The sequence below is a fragment of the Sorex araneus genome, chromosome 2, assembly GCF_027595985.1.
Source record: "Sorex araneus isolate mSorAra2 chromosome 2, mSorAra2.pri, whole genome shotgun sequence".
Taxonomy (NCBI): Eukaryota; Metazoa; Chordata; class Mammalia; order Eulipotyphla; family Soricidae; genus Sorex; species Sorex araneus.
In genome coordinates this window covers 226,808,682-226,830,983 of record NC_073303.1, presented here as the reverse complement: position 1 = coordinate 226,830,983, position 22,302 = coordinate 226,808,682, and the positions used below count along the sequence as shown (strand labels likewise).

The following is a 22,302-nucleotide window of genomic DNA, read 5'->3' as shown; positions in this document are numbered from 1 at the left end:
CCTGGCAAGAAGTTTATTTAAACATAATTATTTTGTCTTCTCTCATAATGTCAGTATCTAAAATCACCTCGATCTGTTTCTTATGTATTCCGTGTTTTTCCTTCTTGCTCATGGTACCTGATTGGTTATTTTTGTTGTTTTGGGGCCATACCCATAGGTGTTCAGGGCTTACTCCTGGCTCTACATTCAGGAATTAACTCCTAGAGGGCTTGGGGGACCATATAGGAAGTTGAGGATCAAACTTGGGTTGGCCTCATGCAAGGTAAGCCCCTACTGCTGTATTACCACTTTAGCCCCTGTTATTTTTTATATCTTTCCTCTGCATTAATCTTGAAAAATTATTCATAAGACTTCTTAGTGGTCAAGGCATGAGTATGTCTTCCTCCTACCGTTACGGTGCCTGGGACCTGCTTTTAGGGCTTAGGGCTTTTTGTTTTTCTGGACAAAAACATGTCCACTTGAACTGTATAAATCTGCTGGAGAGTTAGGTACGCCTTCATTCTTTTCCTTCCCTAAACCTAAGTAGCTTCCTACTGACCCCGTAACTTAAACTGATGTTGTGAGCCTTTGGAAGTCCCAGTTTGATTAGGGGGTATTCTGTCTTTGCCTAGAGAAAATCTTGTTGTTTATATCTCATTCTTCTTTGAGAGGTGTTTTCTGTAGTCCTAGGCAGTTGTTTTCTCAGGTTTTGCCTTGGTGATTCAGAATCATCTAGTCTTTTTTTGTTTGTTTATTTTTGGGCCATACCTAGTAATGCTGATTCCAGCCCCTAGAATCTAGTCTTTAGAATCTAAATGACTCAAAGGACAACAAAGATGTGCAAGAAATGTGAAGTGGCTGGGGCCAGAGAGATTGTACAGCATAAGGCTTGCCTGTGGTTCCCCTAAGTTTGATCCCTCATGCTAGTGTATGGTCTGCCAGCACTCCAGATGTGGGCCCAAAACAAAACAAAAATAAAAAATGAAATATGACAGGGGAGCCAGGCACCGGACTGAAGTGCTACTTGGCATTTATATGGAGGCCTCAGGTTCAGTCTCTGGCACCACACAGCCCCCATCTCAAGCAGCATCAGGTGTAGTCTTGGTGGCCCCCAGCACTGCTTATCCCATGTGGCAGACTGCGTTGCTTGGGCATTGACCCATCTGAGTGTTGGCAGGAGTGGCTCCTGGGCCCCTGAGCACCAACTTCTTGGGTATCTAGGAAGGGGGGAAGGAATGGTGGGTAGGTCTGGAATTTTACCCTGCTTTATGGTAATATGACACGATCCTATTTACACGCTACAGAAACAATTTCCCCTCTGGCTCAGAGGGGAAATGTTTATTATTCAGAGCACATGAGAGTGTGGGCTTCATATTTCATTTAGTTGACTGTGTCTTCCAAATCTTTTGGGGCAGTACAAAGTGACTCAGGTAAATGCTATACAAGCAGTAGTTTTGCAGTATTGGGTTCTAGAAGATGGCAGCCACCAGGATTCCTAGGGGGCAAGTAGAGAGACAATGCCTGTTCCCATCTGAGGCACCCTGGGGAAATTGGCCTGCACAAAGTCCAGAGGCATCTCTGCTGTGAGCTTCTTGGTTTCAAGATTCTTTTGTGTGTCTAAAAATTGTTTATGTTCAACATTTCAACACCAGTCCCACCACCATTATACCTTCCCACCACCATTATTTCCGATTTTCCCACCATCACCCAAGCCTGCCCCATAGGCGGATGCAATATCATTTTGGGGGGTCCAGAGACATCTTTGTGGTGTGCTGTTCTCTTCGGAGATTTATTTGAGTCTTTGAATCATGGTTGTTATGGCACCCAGAGGTAGTTCGTGGGCGTGACTGCCAGGAAACCAGAAGGGACAAGGAGATTGAGGGAGGTGCCCATCCCCGACTCCATGAAGCCTGTAGTTTTCAGTCACTGGTCCCGCATACGTGGATTTTCAGTGGATTCATTCTTGTGTGGGGTGCTTGAACGAGCCTGTGAAGGTTAGCGATGAGCATGGACAGCAATTGGGTTCTGGAGATTTGCAGCTGCTGTTCATTTGCTGTTCACTTGGGGCAGGCAGAGGGCCCCCCCACCTGTCCAGAGGCCCCAGTGAAATCAACCTGGTGCAGATTGGGAAGACATTGCTGTAGTGTGTTGCTCTCTTCTGAGATTCATTTGTGAGTCTCTGAATCATGGTCGTTGATGCACTTAAATGGTCTGATTTTGATCTCTCTCTCTCTCTCTTTTTTTTTTTTTTAACTTTTTGGGTCACACCCGGCGATGCACAGGGGTTACTCCTGGCTCTGCACTCAGGAATTGCTCCTGGCGGTGCTCAAGGGACCATATGGGATGCTGGGAATCGAACCCGGGTCGGCCGCGTGCAAGGCAAACACTCTACCCACTGTGCTATCGCTCCAGCCCCCGATTTTCATCTCTTTGGAGATTTATTTATGGGTCTCTGAAGCAAGGCTGATAAATGAGCTTGTATAGCTGAACCAGAGGTGGTTTGTGGGCGTGACTCCCACGTACCTAACTTTTTTTTTTTTAAAGAAATATTTTATTGAACCACCGTGAAAACAAAAAAAAAAATACAAAGCTTTCAGGTTTAAGTCACAGTCAAATACTGATTAAACCACCTTCCCTTCACCAGTGCACCCGTTCCACCACCAAGAACCCCAATACACCCCCCTCCCACCCCACCCCCCATCTAAGTAGCTAATGATATTCCCATTATTCTCTATATATAGAGTACATTTCATATTTCCATACAGAACTCACTATTATTGATTGGAAATTTTCCCCAACAATCAGGCCTGCTGAATAGGCATCATCTAATAATTTCTCTTCATTGGTAAGAGTGAAGACTTTGAGTCCGCGCGGCCGCTATTGCTATTGCGGCTGTGCGGTTTTGGGTTTCTAATATTTTAGCTCAGTTCACAGTCAAAATGGATGGCTGCAAGAATCCGCTCTGGAGCCAAAATGGGTTAGGAGACCTCAGGATCACAGTCAATAGGCGTGGAGGGTCTGCTTCTCGTGCCGCGGCTCTCGGTTCATCTCTGGGCGGAAGGTGCGCCGGGAACGCCCCCCCTCCCAGGACCACCTACAGGCTACGTCACTAAAGAAAGTCCTACCTCCTGGTGGAGGGGTCTTAGAGGGTGGCTCTCACCGCGTGGCTGCTGCCGCTGCCGCCATTTTCGCTCAGAAAAATGGGGTGGAGAGGGAAAAAAATCCCTCCCCGGGCTGCACGAGGTTGTAGCTCAGTTCACAGTCAAAATGCATGGCTCAAGCATCCGCTCTGGTGCCAAAGATCCCACGTACCTAACTTTTGGCCTTTTGATTTCTCAGGAAACTTGGTCCCAAGTTGTTGGGGTCCAGTCAGAGGCACAGCAGCAATTTTGGGGTATCAGGAAGCCTGAAGACATCACAGGCTGCTGATGCACTCACCCCACAGGTAAAGGTTGACCTGCTGGGTGGCACTAGACCCCCTCAACCAATTCTTAAATAAAAAACAGGGACCTAGAATGTGGCTCAGTGGCTTAAAATCTTACAGGACATCCCTGAGACTGTGAACCCTAGTACTGCCACATGTACCAAGTCAATCCTGACAGCTTCACTGTCTGATCCCAGGTGTGAGGTGTATGGGAAAACTAACAGATGCTGTAATAAAAGGTATACATATGTAGAAATGGCGACTTAATTTTTTTTTTTGCTTGAAATAGCCCCCCCTTTTTTTCTAAACTTGAATCACCATGAGATACACAGTTTCAAAGTTGTTCATGGTTGGGTTTCAGTAATACAGTGTTCCAAGATTAGTCTCTTCACTAGTGTACATTTCCCATCACCAACACCCCCATCCCCCTCCACCCCCCCACCCCCGGACTCAGGCCATTCCTGCTGATATGTTTCTGTGCGTGAGTCTGGCAATGTACTGCACTGCTGCTAAGCTCTACTAGTGCTGGGGGCCAGGGGGCACACAGAGCTGTCTGAGTGGTGCTTGGGCCTTCATGCATCCGCTGCATGAACCCTCCTTTGATTCATCTCTTTACCCTATTGTCTTTTGTTTTATTTTGAAGCCCTAACATAGCATCTGGCGTATATGGAGCATTGAGTTTTATTATTCTTTATTCCAGTCCTTTTTATTTTTTTGCTTTTGGGGTCACACCCAGTGATGCACAGGGGTTACTCCTGGCTCTGCACTCAGGAATTACTCCTGGTGGTGCTCGGGGGACCATATGGGATACTGGGAATTGAACCCAGTTCGGCCGTGTGCAAGGCAAACGCCCTACCTGCTGGGCTATTGCTCCAGCACCTTCATTCCAGTCTTATGTTCTCTTAGTGCTGATACTCAAGAGGTAATACTGCCTAGATTTACCTATATCACATTCCTCTGTGTGTATATGTGTTTGTGTGTATGCATGTATGTGCAAATACCTTATCCATTGTACTATCACACAAAAGATGACTCTTAACAAAAACATACTAAATCATTGTATATAGGAGATAATACAGATTTCATATTCTCTCGAGAGCATATTGAATATGAGTTCCACTTAAGTTGTTTATACTATATTAGAGTTAATATTGATTCTTTAAGGATCATTTGAATTTTATGAGCCTTAGGAAGAGTGACATTTAAAGGTTAATACAGCAAAGGTTTAGCTAAAGGGGAAATTTAAACCATAAAATTGCAGATGAACTAAATATGTGCAAAGGCTAAGGTGCTCTCCTTGCACAGACTGATCCATATTCAATCCCCAACTCTGCATATAATCCCCAGACACCTCCAGGAGTGATCCCAGAGTGCAGAACTGGAGTGAGCCTTGATCATAACTGGGTATGCTTACCCGCTCCAAATACAAAAGACTTTGGATTAGAAGTCTGGCTGGAGAGGGATTTGGGACAACCTGGAGGGGGGCAGGTTGATTTTCCCTCCCCATCCCAAGCAGAACCCTGGCAGTTGAAAACCTCCAGAACCCAACTGCAGCCATGCTCAAAGCTGCTCTCCACAGACTTGGACAAGCCTCACCTATGAGGGAACCTGCAGGAAAACCCAGGTATGCGGGAGCCGTGACTGACTTCTCCAAGCATGCTCGGAACGGGACTGGGTCTCCTCCCTCCAGGTCCCCAGTTTTCCAGTAGCTTGGCAGTCACGCCCATAAACTGCTGTGCTGCCTGTTCCCCCCACCCTGCTGCTGTAAGCACGCATATAATCTCATCAATGGCCAAGATGAAAGGCTGTGAAATAAAGTTCCCTGAAGAGAGCAACACAGAACGTCCTGTATTTCATGGCCGCATTTACAGCTGCATAACCTCTTATACTCTAGCCCACTGATAAAACAAAAGTAGCAAACATTTTTTTTGTTTAACGTGCATGCTTGTAATCTCTTATATAAGGGCTTAAATGGCTCCAGGATGAAATACAACAATCTTCACATATTTTCCTCTTATGGTGGTGGAAAGGTGCACAGTGGTGGGATTGGTCTTTGAATATTATCTGTAATGAACTATTGTGAGCAACTTTATAAAATAAAATATATTTTAAAAAATAAAGAGGGATTTGAGGGGAGGTGGGAAGGGGTTTGAACCACACCTGCTCAGGTATCACTCCTGTGATCAGTGCTCAGGGTACAGGCCATATGCAGTTCTAGGCCTTACCCCCTGTAATATCTCTTGCATCTCTAATGAGGTATTTTATTACTATGCTGTTCTCCAAATCTTTTAACCCAGTGTTTACAGTCTTGGATCCCCTCATTAGGTATTTCAGGAGAATGCTAATTTTTGCACAGTCACCTGTTTAAGAGGAATTTTGGACTCAGGAATTTTGGACCCACAGAATAAGAAGAAATCATGGGGTGTTAACCCTGCATCTCCACATTTAACTAAAGCATCTTCGGAAGAATCATTTTCTATTTCTTTTTTTCTTTTTTTTTTCTTTCTTTTGCTTTTTGGGTTACACTCGGCAATGCACAGGAGTCACTCTTGGCTCATGCACTCAGGAATTATTCCTGGCAGTGCTCAAGGGACCATATGGGATGGTGGGAATCGAACCCAGGTCAAGGCAAATGCCCTACCCACTGTGCTATCACTCCAGACCTTCATTTTCTATTTCTTCTAGCATAATTAAGAGGAGTGCTGAAGATGAAGCCATAGTGAATAGTAGAATTTGCTATTTGATTACTGCTGATATGTTAGCCACCAATGGCTATTACAATTACAATTTCAAATTAAAGTGAAATAAAGTTAAATCAGTATTTGGGTCACATCAGCCAAATTTTATATGGTTCATACTCAGTATGTGGCTAGTGACTGCCATGTTGGGTAGTACAGATATAGAACAATTTGTCTTGAACTATTCATCAGTGTTGTTCTGTTGGCACTGAAAAGTAGTGGGTGGAAATAATCATTGGTGCTTCAGCCTCAGATTAAGGAGAGGGGACCAACTCCACTTCCTACCAAGTTTTAGGGTGGAGGGTAGGATGATCCCTGGCTTTGGAGTTCTGTATAATGAGTACTTTGCATATTTAGAGTAGAAGTAAAGGAGAGATAGTACTGCTAGCTCAACAAAATCTGGTGTCTCCTTTTTTTTTTTTTTTATCTTATCACCTGCCAGATGCTTTGTATAAAATCAAGAGTATTGACAGAAACCCTGAAGAAATTGCTTTTTTAACCTGCTGGAATTGTAAATTCATCCTACCGTAAATTTTTTCTATAATTTAGGTGATTGATTTTGGTAGGATTCTGAAAGTGAAGGAAATTCCTTTATGAGTGTAATGTAACTCTCAAAATACTTTAATTTTTTTTGTTTTTTTAATTTTTGCACCACACCCAGCGATGCTTGAGGTGCTTGAGAAACCACATGGGATGCTGGGGATTGAGCCGGCAAGCACCTACCCTCTGTACTATCTCTCCAGCTCTCCTGACTGAACTCTAAGATTTGTGAATTCTTGGGCCAGGGTTGTGGCTCAGCAGTAAAGCATATGCATATGTGTATATATATATATATATATATATATGTATAAGACATACATTTGACATACATTTGATCCGTACATTGGCCCACCCCAAAATTATGAATCTATTTTTATTGTTTGAGTACTGTATTGGGGCACTGTAAAAGGAAAACAAGAACCAGGTATTTGGTAAGTCAGTAAGATTTTTTTTCCTTTCTTTTTTGCTTTTTGGTTCACATCCGGCAATGCACAGGTGTTACATCTGGCTCTACACTCAGGAATTACTCCTGGCAGTGCTCAGGGGACCATATGGGATGCTGGGAGTCGAACCTAGGTCAGCCGAGTGCAAGACAAATGCCCTACGCGCTGTACTCTCGCTCCAACCCCAAAGTCAGTAAGATTTTTTATATAGACTAATACAGTAGGGAAAAGAGAATTCAGCATAAATTGAGCTCAGGTTTGAGACAGGTGGGAGACTTTTGTTTTATTATTATTTATTTATTTATTTGTTTATTTATTGCTTCTTTTTGGGTCACACCCAGCGATGCTGATGCTCAGGGGTTATTCCTGGCTTTGGACTCAGGAATTACTCCTGGAGGTGCTTGGGGGACCATATGGGATGCCGGGGATCGAACCCGGGTCGACCGCGTGCGAGGCAAACACCCTACCCGCTATGCTATCGCTCCGGCCCCGAGACTTTTGTTTTAAATGTGGAGTATACTAAGAAAAGGTACTGAGAAGTTAGGAAGTTGGTTAGTATGATTAAACCCTGTGTGTTTGTTAGTGTTGCTTACCAAAGTTAAGCATCTAATCTGTTCTTCCCAGAATGGGAGTAGTAGGAGGGTGTCCCTGCATAATACTCCCCACTTTTGTGTGTGGGGAGGGCACTTACAGTGGAGTTGGGCCATCTAGCTGGAGACGGAACTTGGTACTCCCAAATGCAAAGCCTGTGCTCTCCAGTCCTCTGAGCCATCTTCTCGAGCTGCTGCTTGGTCTTTGATGATTACTTTTCAAAGGGATGGTTCCTAGGTCCTTGAGAAAGACATTTCTGAGTTGTTGGATTTACATTTCAAGGGACAGCGAAATTACTTATCCAGAATATTTTCTAAAGTAATTTCTCTCTAAACAATGAGGTCAGTGACTCATATTTGTTATTTCTTTTTGTTTGTTTGTTTTTTGGGTCATACCTGGCAATGTACAGGGGTTACTCCTAGCTCTGCACTCAGGATTACTCCTGTCGGTGCTCGGGGGACCATATGGGATGCTGGGAATCGAACCCAGATAGGCTTCGTACAAGGCAAACGCCCTACCCTCTGTGCTATCACTCCAGCCCCCTCATAGTTGGTGTTGGCTGGATCACGTAAATTCTTCTGGCAGCAGTAGGCTTTCTTAGCAGGGCCATCTTAGGGACAAGGTCTTAGTTGACAGAAGCCACACTGGGGTTTTGTTAGGTCTTATTTTGGTTGGTTTGTTTTTTATTTTAGGCCAAACCTGAAGATGCTCAAGGGTTACTCCTAGCTTTGTGCTCAGGAATCACTCCTGGCAGTGCTGGGGGGGTGACATATTTGATGCCAGGGATTGAACCAGGATCAGCTGCATGCAAGACAAATGTCCTACCCATTGTACTTTTGCTTTGGCCCCTTGTTAAGTTTTTTAAAGTGGCTTGGATGACTTCATTGGTACTGACAATTTGTAATTCCTGCTATCTGTATGAAATTTTATATATAAATATTCACAATCCTAGGCATTTAGGGGAAGTGATTAGACTGCAATTTAATTCAGTTTGGGGAAGGGGCAGCTTCCGTGAAGGGAATATAAGGCCTTGTTTATGTCGTGATGCAAAGAGAAGGGGGAGCAGTATAGAGGCCAGAGTGATATTGCAGCAGGTAAGATCCTTGCCTTGCACATGCTGACCCAGGTTTGATCTTCATCACCCCATATAGTCCCCCAAGCCTGCCAGTAATCACCCCTGAGTGCAGCTGAATGTGACACCCGAAAACAAAAAAGTGGGAAGATGGGGAGCAGTCAAGGTGACTTTCAGGTCCCGAAAAGCAAGCAGCCTTGCAGTTTATCTTCAAACTTAAGTCCAAGATGAATGAATAAATGATATGACCTGGAGTCCAGAGTAAGGTGAGAGACAGAAAGCATTTTGTAAGAAATAGAACCTGGGGCCGGAGCGATAGCACAGCGGGTAGGGCGTTTGCCTTGCATGCGGCCAACCCGGGTTCGATCCCCGGCATCCCATATGGTCCCCCAAGCACCGCCAGGAGTAGTTCCTGAGTGCAAAGCCAGGAGTAACCCCTGAGCATCGCTGGGTGTGACCCAAAAAGCAAAAAAAAAAAAGAAATAGAACCTGAGCTGAGCTTTAAAGACTGTTTTCTTAGTTTGCCATTTTATTATTGCATTTTCCTTGAAATCATACCTTATTTCCACAGAAATAAGCTATGGTTTCATGGCTCACTATTTACTTGAAATAATTGATTTTTTTTTTTCTTTTTGGGTCAGACCCGGTGATGCACAGGGGTTTACTCCTGGCATTGCTCCTGACAGTGCTAGGGGGACCATGTGGGATGCTGGGAATTGAACCCAGGTTGGCCACGTGCAAAGCAGATGCCCTATCTGCATCTGTACTATTGCTCCAGCCCCAGTAATTGATTTTTCATTAGAGTTACTACTGAAGTGGATACTTCTCGCATTCCTTTTTACTTATTTTTATTTTATTTTGGAGGAGCCTCCGAGGTCTAAGGGCAACTATTTTCAACCATTGCCAGCAAGCCCATCGTTCAGTGCAGGGCCTGAGGATGCAGTGCTGCTTAGGCCCTGCAGTGCTGGGGATCGCCAGGGCAACCTTAGTGGTCCTTGGATGCCATGTGGTATTGGGATTCAAACTTGGCCCACATGACCACTCAGCCATCTCCCTTACCCTCTCTTTCCTTTAAAAATCAAAGTGTTTTTTTTCCTTTCCTTTTTATTGTTGCAGTGACTGGGGTTATGCGAAGCTAGTGGTGTTGGTGCACGTGCTTGTTAGGAGCCACACACTTTAGTTGCTGCATTCAGATAGCATGTTTTGTTGTAGTGTGAGAGATCTTGAATGGTGGAGTTGCTGGGATTGTACTTGAATGTGAGGTGGTACCAGGGGTCAAACTCTTGCTTCCTGTGTATAATAAGACAGACACTTTGCCACTGAGCTATACATATTAGCAGGTCTTTTTTTACTTTTCTGTTTGTTTTTGTTTTTGGCTCTCACCTGGCAGTGCTCAAGGCCTACTCGGGGCTCTGTGCTGAGGGACCAGTCCTGATGGGGCTTGCGGGACCATACGGAGCTCTGGGGAATCAGGTCAGGTTGGCTGTGTGAGGCAAACACCCTGCCTGCTGTGTTATCTCTTCAGCCCTTCACTTTCTAACTCTTGATTGGTTATCAACAGATTGCTTCAGAATAACATGCTCTGTTGCTCTGACTGTAAAATGTCTACTTGTTTGTGCCCTCTTTCCACATAATTTCAGGGAATCAGTCATCCTCCAGACTTTAGCTTAAATAGCACCATTTCTTTGCTCCCACTTAAAGTACTTTTCACTTTTCCTCTATTACAACTTCTCTAGTTCTTGTAATTAGCAGTCTAATTAACCCCTAGTTCGCTCTCCAGGCCAGAGAAAATATTTAGTGTTTGGATGAGAGATAATGGTTAAAATAATAATCCCCAAAATGATTTTCACTCTAATTAAGAAGTCAGCTATCATTTGTGCTTGGGTACACTATGTCTTTTATAATCGAATGTTTATTTGTTCTTAGATGTCATTAAGAGGATCTGCGCCAGTGACAATTGTACCTCTTCCTGGAGAGCAAGTACAGGTTCAGGGGGTCATCCAGACAGCTCAGTCTTCTGTAATTCACCCATCACGCGTGCAAACGGTACAGAAATCCAAAGTCTTAGTGGTTGAGAGAGGACAATTTTATATCCTGAGTCTTCAGAACCATTGAAGTTGCTCTTGTTATATTTTATTTGAGAAAGGGGCATCAGTGGGCAGTGCCTAGGGGCTGCTACTGGCTCTGTAGGGGTCACTCCTGGTGGTGCTCAGAGGACTGTATGCAGTTGAGATGGCCACATGAAAGGCAAGTGTCATCCCCTGTACTATCTCTCTGATCCCTGTAGTTTTGATACTTAGAAAATGAAGATAATAAAATTTTCTTAGAAAGTGGAGTGAAACGAATAGAAAAGATTGTATGTACTACCCAGTGAAAATAGAAGACAGTTTTGGTGGGAGTTACTGCTTAGAATTTAAGGAAATGAAAGATTTAAGGAAAAAAACTCTACTATCCAAGTGTTATCCTTTGCTGAAAAGAGAATTCTGAAGCAAGGATAATCATGTGAACATCTCTGTAAAGCAAGGAGGTACCAGCCTTACAGAGGTCAAGCAAAAGAGTGTTCTCTTATGTAGAGTTAGTGTTTATTTATTTTTGGGGGAAGGAGGGTCATATCCGGCGATGTTCAGGGGTTACTCCCGGCTCTGCACTCAAAAATTACTCCTGGGACTGCTCTGGGGACCATATAGGATACCGGGAATTGAACCCAGGTCAGCCTAGTACAGGCAAATGCCCTACCTGCTGTACTATTGTTCCGGCCCCAAGTTCTTATTTTTTTCTGTGTTGTGACATCTGACAGCTGTGGAAAGGGAATCATCATGGGTTCCTTTTCTTTCTACTTTTTCTCCCCATTTACTAACATATTTTGCTTTTTTGGCCCCCACCCAGCAGTGCTCAGTGCTTACTCCTGGCTCTGAGCTCAGGGATCATTCCTGGCAGGGTGCAGGGGACCATATAGGTGCTGGGATCAAATCCAGGCCACATACAAGGCAGGCACCTTACCCATTGTACTATCTCTTTAGCCCCGTTTCTAATTTTTAGAATCATCTGTCCTGGGAGGAAAGCTGTATACTTAATTTTCACTTGCGAATTTATAGTATCTGGCAGTGTGGTCAGCCCCAGAGTTATATCCTTACGTGACTTGCCTATGTGAAAGATGGCTACTGCATGGATTTTTGAAATTGTTTTGAAAATAGGGGCTGGAGCAATAGTATGGTGGGCAGGGCGTTTGCCTTGCATGCGCTGACCCAGGTTCAGTCCCCAGCATTCCATATGGTCCCCTGAGCACCGCCAGGAGTAATTCTGAGTGCAGAGCTAGTAGGAGTAGCCCCTGAGCATCTAAAGGTGTGAGCCAAAAGCCAAAAAAATTTATACAATATGTATATATGTAATACATATAGACATATATATACATATATATGTGTGTATATATATATATACATATATATATATATATTGTATGTGTATGGGCTACGGGCTACACTGGCAATGTTGGCAGTGCCTCCTATAACTGGGCCCCACAAATGCAGACAGTGCCAGGAATCAAAGTTAGGTCCTCACACGTGCTAGGCGTGAGTTCTACTACTTGAGTATTTGTTTTTCCAAGAGGTGTAGATTTAATGTAAAATGCGAATGAGGATTTGTATATTAGCACTTAATTAAAATTTTTTTTATTGTGTTAAAATTTAGTATGATCAGTAAATTAGCCATCTATAAAACCATTTTATTTCTTTATTTTCCCCCTCCCTTTGTTGTTGTGATCATCAGGAGTCGTGCACTTGGTTGCGGTGCTTATACATGCTTGTGTGCACCCACTGGCAATCAGATCATACACGTGGTGCTGGGGACCCCAGGGAGTGTGCTGCTCTCCTTGCACTTGGCGTGTGGGGCAATGCCAGGACCAGACTGCTCCTAATTTGCAAGGCGCGCTTCCTCCACTGAGCTCTCCCCTGCTTTCAGACACTTCTTTCCCCCCCCCCCTTTTTATAGCCCCGGCCTTGTACTTGTTTTTGCAAGAGATTATAAAATATAAAACAAACATGTACCTTTGGTAAAAACTAAATCTGAATTAAGTGAAGGCTGTTATAGCAACTAATAAGGAGAATTGATTTGTTATGTCATTTCTTGAATCCTGTTTGGATTATTTATTTAATTTTATTTTCAATTGGGGGCCACACCAAATCTGTTGCCAGGGATTAAACCCAGATCGGCTGCATGCTGGGCTGGCCTTACCCAGTGTACTCTCTCCAGTCCCTGGTTATTTTCTTTTTAAAAATTAAACCGGGGTGGGGGGGGCTGAAGAGATAGCACAGCAGGTAGGGCGTTTGCCTTGCACGCGGCCGACCCGGGTTCAAATCCCAGCATCCCATATGGTCCCCTGAGCACCGCCAGGAGTAATTCCTGAGTGCAGAGCCAGGAGTAACCCCTGTGCATCGCCAGGTGTGACCCAAAAAGAAAAAAAAAATTAAACCAGGGGGCTGGAGTGATAGCACAGCGGATAGGGCGTTTGCTTTGCACGTGGACGACCCGCGTTCGATTCCCAGCATCCCATATGGTCCCCTGAGTACCGCCAGGGTAATTCCTGAGTGCACAGCCAGGAGTAACCCCTGTGCATTGCCGGGTGTTACCCAAAAAAGCAAAAAAAAAGAAAAAAAGGGCTGGAGCAATAGCACAGTGGAGAGGGCGTTTGCCTTGCGCGCTGGCGACCCGGGTTTGATTCCCAGCATCCCATATGGTCCTCTGAGCACCGCCAGGGTTAATTCCTGAGTGAAGAGCCAGGAGTAACCACTGTGCATCGCTGGGTGTGACCCCAAAAGCAAAAAAATGAATAACTAAAAAATAAAACCAGGTGTCACAATGCAACTTTAGACAAATGTTGGGAAATTTATGCATTTTTATACTAGAAAATCACTTGTTTTTTCTATTGTAAGTGGTTATGACTTAAAACTTGCATATGTCTGTTGATTTTACATGGTTTTCAAGGGTTTATTAGTAATTAATATAAATGTTTATTACATACTAATACATGTATATTTATCAACTCATTAAGTTGTGGAGTAAAATAAAACTGTGAGGAAAATTTTAATTGCATATCTTCCCTTGTCAGTAGAGTACTTTATTTAATCTAATAGTCTGATTTGCTTCACTTTTCCACACCTGACAGTTTATCAGTTGTTTATCCTCAGTTCACTGTTAGTTTTCCAGGGACATCTCATTCACTTAGCAAGCTTCCTGCTTCCTGGTGGCTTGTTTTCAAACTCCTTAAATGGTTCTCCCTTCCTGTTTACTGTTATTGTTCCTGGGTACTATCCTTGGTTGTCTTATCTGCATCTATTCCCTCAGTGAGCTCAACCGATCTTGTTGCTTTAAGTATCCTCTAAAGAACTACGGACTCCCAGATTCATATCTTTAGCCTAGACCTCTTCCCTGTCTCACTGACTTATAAATTTGGCATTCTCTTCATTGTCCCTATGTAAAATTAGTTGGATATCTAATCACATCTGAGTGCCAACATGTTTCAGAATCTAAAACAGATGGCATAAATGTTATATTTAAAAAACCTTTGAGCCACTCAACACCTTTATTGCAAACCACAACAGCTAATTAGAGAGAGAAAACAGAAGGGAATGCCTTGCCACAGTGGCAGGGTGGGGTGGGGGGGAGATGGGATTGGGGAGGGTGGGAGGGACACTGGGTTTACGGGTGGTGGAGAATGGGCACTGGTGAAGGGATGGGTTCCAAACTTTGTATGAGGGAAGTATAAGCACAAAAGTGTATAAATCTGTAACTGTACCCTCACGGTGATTCTCTAATTAAAAATAAATAAATTTAAATAAAAAAAAAATAAAAAAACCTTTGAGAAATGTGTTTCAGTATAGAAACAGTAATTAGAGTTTGTTCTTCATAATTATAATGAAGTAATATGTATCCCCCAGAGAGCAAGCGATAAGCAAAAGAAGAGAGCCTCTTTGGGAATAGGCTGACTTTTTTTTTTTTTTTTAACCAAGGTGCCAGGGATAGAACTCAGAACCTGAGATACACAAAACAAGTGCTCTCTTGCTGAACTGCATCACATTGGCTCTTAGTTCTGAGCTTGTCCCCCCACCCGCCCTGTCCTTTTTTTAAAAAAAAAATCCTTTTGTGCCTTTCTTGTCATAGATACAATGACAAATTAGGTAGCAAGAGATCATTTTTCCAAAAAGGAAAAAATTTAATGATTTCCTACTTGCATTGTTCAAAATAGTAAAGCCAGTTCTCGTTTTCAGGCATCGTCTTTATCAGAAAGTGAGGAATCTCAGGACTCATCTGACAGTATTGGCTCCTCCCAGAAAGCCCACGGAATCCTAGCACGACGCCCTTCTTACAGGTAAGTACATGTATCGCTCTTCCAAAAAGCCCAAACCGTGTTGGTGTAAATTGGAAAGTGCAGTTTGCATGTTGGAGAGAAAGATTCATGCCTGTGCTGAGAGGAATTTAGACCTATCTTCTGGCAAAGTATTAGATTTCCATATTTACTTTTAGATAGTGTAATAGCAATATGAAGGCATATTGCTATTGCACTATAAAGGATTGTAGGTTTTAGGAAATGAACTGAACTTTTAATTTTATTTTTATTTAATTTTAAAACCACTCAACTAATTATCTTTTATTTCTGTGAAATGGACTTTTGTATACCCCTTTGCCTAAAGTTTGCCATTTTGCATAGCTGCTATGCATAGTTTAGATCTCATTTCCTCCTGGAAGTCTTGTCTGATTACCTTCTCCAACACCCATGACCAGGTTAGGCATTTTTTCTGTGGCATTGTTATAGTTCTTACATCATCTGTTTGGGATTCCAGCTTAAGGGCATGGCCTTTGTATTTTTGGTGATTCCAGGGTCTAGTAAAGTAACTATGTAAGTTTAAAGCTCCAGGATTGGAGAGATAGCTCAAAGGAGCACATGCTTTGCACGTGAAGTCCTGGGGTCCATCCCTGATCCTACATGGTCCTTTCAACAGCACTAGTAGCAAGCCCTGAGCACTAAACTGGGAGTAGTCCCTGAGCTGCTCTGGGTGGACTCAACAACAAAAACAGACAAAGACATTACAGACGTAGGGTCTGAAGACAGCATAGCTGATAACCTGCCTGCCTTGTGTTGCAGCCAACCCAGTTTTTGTCCCTGGTACTGCAGTTGGTCCTCTAAGCCCCACCAGATGTGATCCCTGAGCACAGAACCAGGAATAAATCCTGAGGACAGCCAATGTGGTCCTAAAGTAAAAGCAAAAAAGATAATACTTTATTATTATGTGTTGAATAAAGGGAGATCTGGAAGCAGTGTCACTAATTGACAGGAAGATGTTGGAATAGTCTAGATAATTTTATATAGGTATTTTTATAGTGGGTGGATTTGAGATACTTATTTTTGGGGGCCACATTCGGCAGTGCTCAAGGTCACTCCTGGCCCTGCACTCAGGGCTCATTCCTGAAGGTATTCAGGGAACCCTGTGTGGTGCCAGGGATTGAACCTGGGTCAGCCTTGTATAAGGTAAACACCTACCTGTTATACTATATCTCTAGCTCTTGAGACATGCTCTGTGGTGGGGTTGACCCAACATGCTGACTCAATGGTAGGAGGAAAGGGAGATAGGAAAGGGAAAAATGCTGTCTTCAAAATAAATCAATGGAGTAGGAACTTAGATTTTAGGAGAGAACTGTGTATTGGGATATAGTTGTTCCTGCCTGGTAGGGTAAGTGGACAGACTTGATAAAAGATTGAGTTTTGAATTCCATAAATCTGACTAATTATATGATATCAGAGCATGATAGAAAGGTTTTGTTTTTTTTTTCTTTTTGGGTCACACCTGGCGATGCACAGGGGTTACTCCTGGCTCTGCACTCAGGAATTACTCCTGGCGGTGCTGACCATATGGGATGCTGGGAATTGAACCTGGGTCAGCCACGTGCAAGGCAAACGCCCTACCCACTGTGCTATCACTCCAGCCCAGGATGGAAAGGTTTTTAAGGAAGGAAAAGATTGTCTTAGGGGCCGGAGTTGTATAGTACAGTGGATAGGGTGTGACCAACTTGGGTCCAGTCCTTGGCACCCCATATGGTTCCTCAAGCCCCACCAAGAGTGAACCCTGAGCACAGAGCCAGGAGTAAGCCTTGAGCACGGCCAGGTATGGCCTAAAAACAAACAAAAAAAAAGTACAAAAAACAAAAAAAAGAGAATGTTTTAGGCTTTCGGGGTCCATATAATTGTATATTATAAAATAAAAGAGGTTGATCTAGGAAAACTTAGAAGTTCTTAGGAGAAAGAAGACATTTGGCAAGAAAAGGTAAATAGGAGGCAGATTACTTAGAACATTGATATTATGTTCATGATTTTGGGTTCTATTGAATAAAATAGATAATAAACAATTTTGAGGCTGTGTGAAAAAATTAAACGAGCTCCTAACCTAAAAATACTTAGAAGCTAAAATAAGGGGACCAAGGATGGGGCTCCGTGGTAGAGCATTTGCTTTGTCTTCGTGAGGCTCTGGGTTCAATTCCTAGCAACACACACACCCACCCCACTTAAATAGTCTGTCATCCTCTATCTAACGCCGTGTGCAAAAGTCGGATCAAAATGGATTAAAGACCTCAACATCAGACCCAAATCTGTAAGGTACATGAAGAAAATGTAGATAATACTCTCCACAATCACTGTCACTGCCATCCCATTGCTCATTGATTGGCTCAAGAGGGCATTAGTAAGATCTCCATTGTGAGACTTGTTGTTACTTTGGCATATCTAATACGCCACGGGTAGCTTGCTAGGCTCTGCCGTGCGAACGAGATACTCTCGGTAGCTTACCGGACTCTCCACGATATTGAAGCTAAAGGTATCTTCAAAGATGAAACACCACTGACTGAGCAAGTTGAAGTAAAGATAAACAAATGGGACTACATTAAACCAAGAAACTTCTGGGGGGTCGGTGGGAGGGGGGTACATTAGGGTTCTTGGTGGTGGAACATGTGCACTGGTGAAGGGATGGGGGTTTAATCAGTATATGACTGAGACTTAAACCTGAAAGCTTTGTCATTTTTTTCATGTTGATTCAATAAAATAAAAACTTAAAAAAAAAAAACAAACTAAGAAACTTCTGCACCTCAAAAGAAGCAAGATACAAATGCAGCCTGTGGAATGAGAAAAGTTATCCACCCAAACTCTTCTTATGAAGGGTTAATATCAAAGATGTACAAGGCACAGGTTGAACTTTACAAAACACCCAACCCCATCAAAAAATGGGGAGAAGAAATGAACAGAAACTGTTAAAGAAGAGATTCAAATGGCCAGAAGGCATATGAAAAAATGCTCTTCATTACTAATCATCAGGGAGATGCAGATCAAAACAAAAATGAGATACCATCTCACACCACAGAGACTGGCACACATTCAAAAGAATAAGAGCAACCAGTGCTGGCGCAGATGTGGGGAGAAAGGACTCTCCTTCACTGTTGGTGGGAATGCTGACTGGTCCAGCCTTTTTGGAAAACAATATGGACATTTCTCAGAAAACTAGAAATTGAGCTCCTATTTGACCCAGCAATACTACTTCTGGGAATATATCCTTGGGGCCCAAAAACACAGAGCAGAAACACCATCTGCACTCCCATGTTCATTGCAGCACTTTTTTTTTTTTTTTGCTTTTTTTGGGTCACACCTGGCTCTGCAGAAGTTTTGGGTCACTCCTGGGTCTGCACTCAGGAATTATCCCTGGCAGTGCTCAGGGGACCATATGGGATGCTGGGAATCGAACCCGGATCGGTTGTGTGCAAGGCAAACGCCCTACCCGTGTGCTATCACTCCAGCCCCTCATTGCAGCACTTTTAACAATATCCAGAATCTGGAAACAACCTGAGTGCCTGAGAACAGATGAATGTGTGAAAAAAAAAACAAAACAAAAGCCATGGCATATCTACACAATGGAATACTATATAGCTGTTCGGAAAAATGAAGTCATGAAATTTGTTTATAAATGGATGGACATAGAGAGTATCACGCTGAGTGAAATGATTCAGAAGGAGAGGGACAGATATAGAATGACTGCATTCGTTTTTGGTATATAAAAATACATATATAGCAGAAGACAAATATCTACAACCAGGGGTAAAAAGCGCTAGGAGAACTGGTCAGTGATTGGAATCAACCACAAGTGTTTGGGGGGCAGAGTGGTAGGTAAGAGAGAGAAGGTAACAGTATGACAGTAATACCTGGAAATGATCATGTTGGACAAGAACTGAGTGTTAAAAACAGGTTAAAGATATACCTGATAGGGGCTGGAGCAATAACATACTGGGTAGGGCGTTTGTTTGCCTTGCACGCTGCCGACCCGGGTTCAATCCCCAGCATCCCATAAGGTCCCCTGAGCGCTGCCATGTCCTCCCCTTTCCAGAACTTGGCAGTCATGCCCATGGCACCAGATAATCTATATATATACACAAATATGTGTATATATATATACACAAATATGTGTATATGTGTGTGTATGTAAAAAAGCACACAAGGCTCAACTCTTAACATATTAGTAATCACTTACAGAAGGGCTTAATGGCCCCTGGGTAAAATACAACAATCTTCACACACTGTCTTCTAAGAAATGTTTTTTGGAGCATTTTCAACTGCTTATTCATAAAAACCATACAAGATAAGTTATTTCATAAAAACCATACAAGTTAGTTCTGCTTTGGGGCAGGGGTTGAGGTTTGGGATGGCATCGTCCAAAATATGGTGGTGGGAATTGGTGTTTGAATATTAAATGTAATCAAATATTGTGAACTACTTTATAAGATAAAATTTTTATAAAAGGAGTATGTGAGACCTCTTTCTCTGCAATAACAAAGGAAAGGGGGAAGTAAAAATAAGGAAAAGATAAAATAACTGGAGACTGTTAGTAAAATATACAGTATCAAAGAGTCACAAAAACAAGTTAAGAGGGTGGAAGAAAGAATGAGATTTGAAATATACTACACTTGACCTTAGCCGAAAGGTTGAGAAGCAGTGAGAAAGTTTTGAAATACAGCATGCATGTAATAATATTTCTAAGAGGAGAAAGTGTGGAAGAAAGTGTGCACTCCAGCTTCTTTCCTCTCAGAGAAAAGGCAATGACTGATATTAGTCATTGGATTTCTCAGCTTTAGAAAGCAAAGCCCTGATACTGTTAGGTAATATAGATAAATTTCAATGTATCTTATGAAATAGCAGGATCAAAAGATCTTCAGTTCTTTCAAAGAAAAAGAGAAATTATCTAGAAAGAAATGACCAGTAGGTTGACACCAGTTTTTTGCCAGGTAGCATTAGAAGACAGTGAAGTAAAATCTTTAAACTAAGAATTTCTGTCTATTGTCCTGGAATTCCTTCTCCCACCCACTCCCCCTTGTTGTGAGCCAGGCTCAGCAATATTTTTTTAGGAGGGGGGGAGCATGGTTGCTGGAGATTGATCCCAGGACTCCCTCAAAGCTTGTTTCTGGCCCTTTGTGCCGTCTCCCCAGCCCCTAGCCAGGAATTTTACACCTTCCTCTGAATAGCCAGCAACTCGGAAATGACATTAAGGACTGGAGTAAGAGCACATCGTGTGCAGTTGACCTGGGTTCAGTCGCTAACACTGAATAAGGTCCTCATAGGACAGGGCCTGAGCACAGCTGGGTGTGGCTCAAAACCAAAAAAGGAAAAAAGACATTGAGACAGAACAGATTTCAAACTGACTCAAACTACCTAAGGAGCACTGATCCAGGCCACCAAGCTCAGTGGTAGAAACAATGTAACTCGTGAGTGAAAAGAGCTGGAAGGTCAAAGAACAAAGAAACCTAAAAGCAAAGAACCTATCAAAAGTGCTTAGCCTGCCGGGCTTCTGAGTAGATGAACAGTTCGGAAAAGCAGGCCTTCCTTGCCTACCAGCTTAAGATCTGGCTTCTTACAAGCCTTTTAGTGAAAACAACCTAATGAGGGTCTGATAATGAAAACTCCCGAGGATAGTTTGGATTTTGATTGCAGGTTTTTTGGTGTACATTACTGCTGTATTAAAATCCAGCCACAGGTTTCTTCCACTAAAGCCTGTAGAGATAATCACAAAGCCAGGATTTAGAGCTGTCTGTACTGAGTTCCTAGGGCCTGTGCTTCCCTTGTGTTCAGGTACACTGATGATAGCAAGGGAAGAATTACCTGCTGTTACATGCGTCTGGCTATTTAAGTTCAGTGCTTCAAGTAGGGTCCATGCCCAACATATCTTCACTCTATTTTCAGTGTGTACACAGATGGTATCCTCTCCTGTACAGAATATAGTTATCTTCAGTTATTTTCAAATAAATGCATTGTCACTGTAGCTCCTTTACCTTCTGGAAGTGACTGTCTCTGGACTCTGGATTATCTGCAATACCGAGGAGCCTTTACCCCAAAGTTCTATTCACTCTACAAGATTAATTACCCCCCACTCCTTTTTCCCCATTGATGCTGGGGAACAAATCTAAAAATTCGTTCATGTAAGGGAAGTGTTCTACTGCTGAACCATGTCCCTAGTCCCCTAATATATATTTTTAATTACATTTAAAAAAAATAATGGGCTGCAATCAGTTGACACATTTAAACAAATATCAGCACATGTAATTGCTACCTAATATTCTGTCCCATGAATTAGAAGTATGTACAAATGCCTACTGTCCGTTCTTAAATATTTAGTGAATATCTGTTGTGAGCTGGGTCTTTGCCTGGACATTATTCCTTTATAAGAGTAGTATTGTTATATGAGGTCAGAGAAATAGCTTAATGAGCACATGCTTTGCATGTAGGAGGCTTGGATTTGATCCCTAGCACCTCCACACAAAAATCCCTGAGTACTGCCAGAAATGACCCAAAACAAAGTAGTATTGTTATAAATGACATTTTGATTTTGTTGTTTTGTTGGGCCACACCCACTTATGTTCAGAGCTTACTCTGCACTCAGGGGTCAGTCTTGACAGAGCTTAAGTGGACCCCAAGTATATGTTGTTGGGGATTGGATTCAGATGGGATCCAGGATGCTTTGTTTTCCAACCCATTTTTTTTTGTTTTTGTTTTTGTTTTAAGCAGTGTATTTGAAAATTTCTTACAGATCAGCTAGTATCATAAGATTGCTTCACAGTGAAAATATTGGGGGGGGAGAGCTGGAGCAATAGTACAATGAATAGGGTGTTTGCCTTGCATGCAGCCTACCTGGGTATCTCATATGGTCCCCCAAGCACCACCAGGAGTAATTCACCCCTGAGCATCACCTGGTGTGACTCAAAAAACCAAAAGAAAACAAAAATTATTTTTGTTTATTTGTTTTTTCTTTTGGGTATTTGGGCTACACCCAGCTGTGATCAGGAGCTTTTCCTGGCACAGTACTCAGGATTGAGCCCTGCTGGTGCTCATGGAACCATTTTGGTTCAGGGGATTAGTACTGAGGTGGCAGTCTCTGCTGCTGCAGATAGGGCAAGTGTCTTATGTCCTGTGCTATCTCCAGTCCCCACAACGAATCT

At 42.8% G+C, this 22,302-nt stretch overlaps 1 protein-coding gene across 1 annotated transcript in view; it reads left to right on the top strand.

Moving 5' to 3' along the window:
- ATF1 (activating transcription factor 1) overlaps positions 1 to 22,302 on the top strand; it is a 73,441-nt gene that overhangs the window by 33,433 nt on the left and 17,706 nt on the right. The window contains exon 3 of the mRNA XM_055128598.1: positions 15,051 to 15,151. Within this exon, the coding sequence (XP_054984573.1) occupies positions 15,051 to 15,151 (101 nt within the window). The remainder of the gene's footprint in view (positions 1 to 15,050; positions 15,152 to 22,302) is intronic.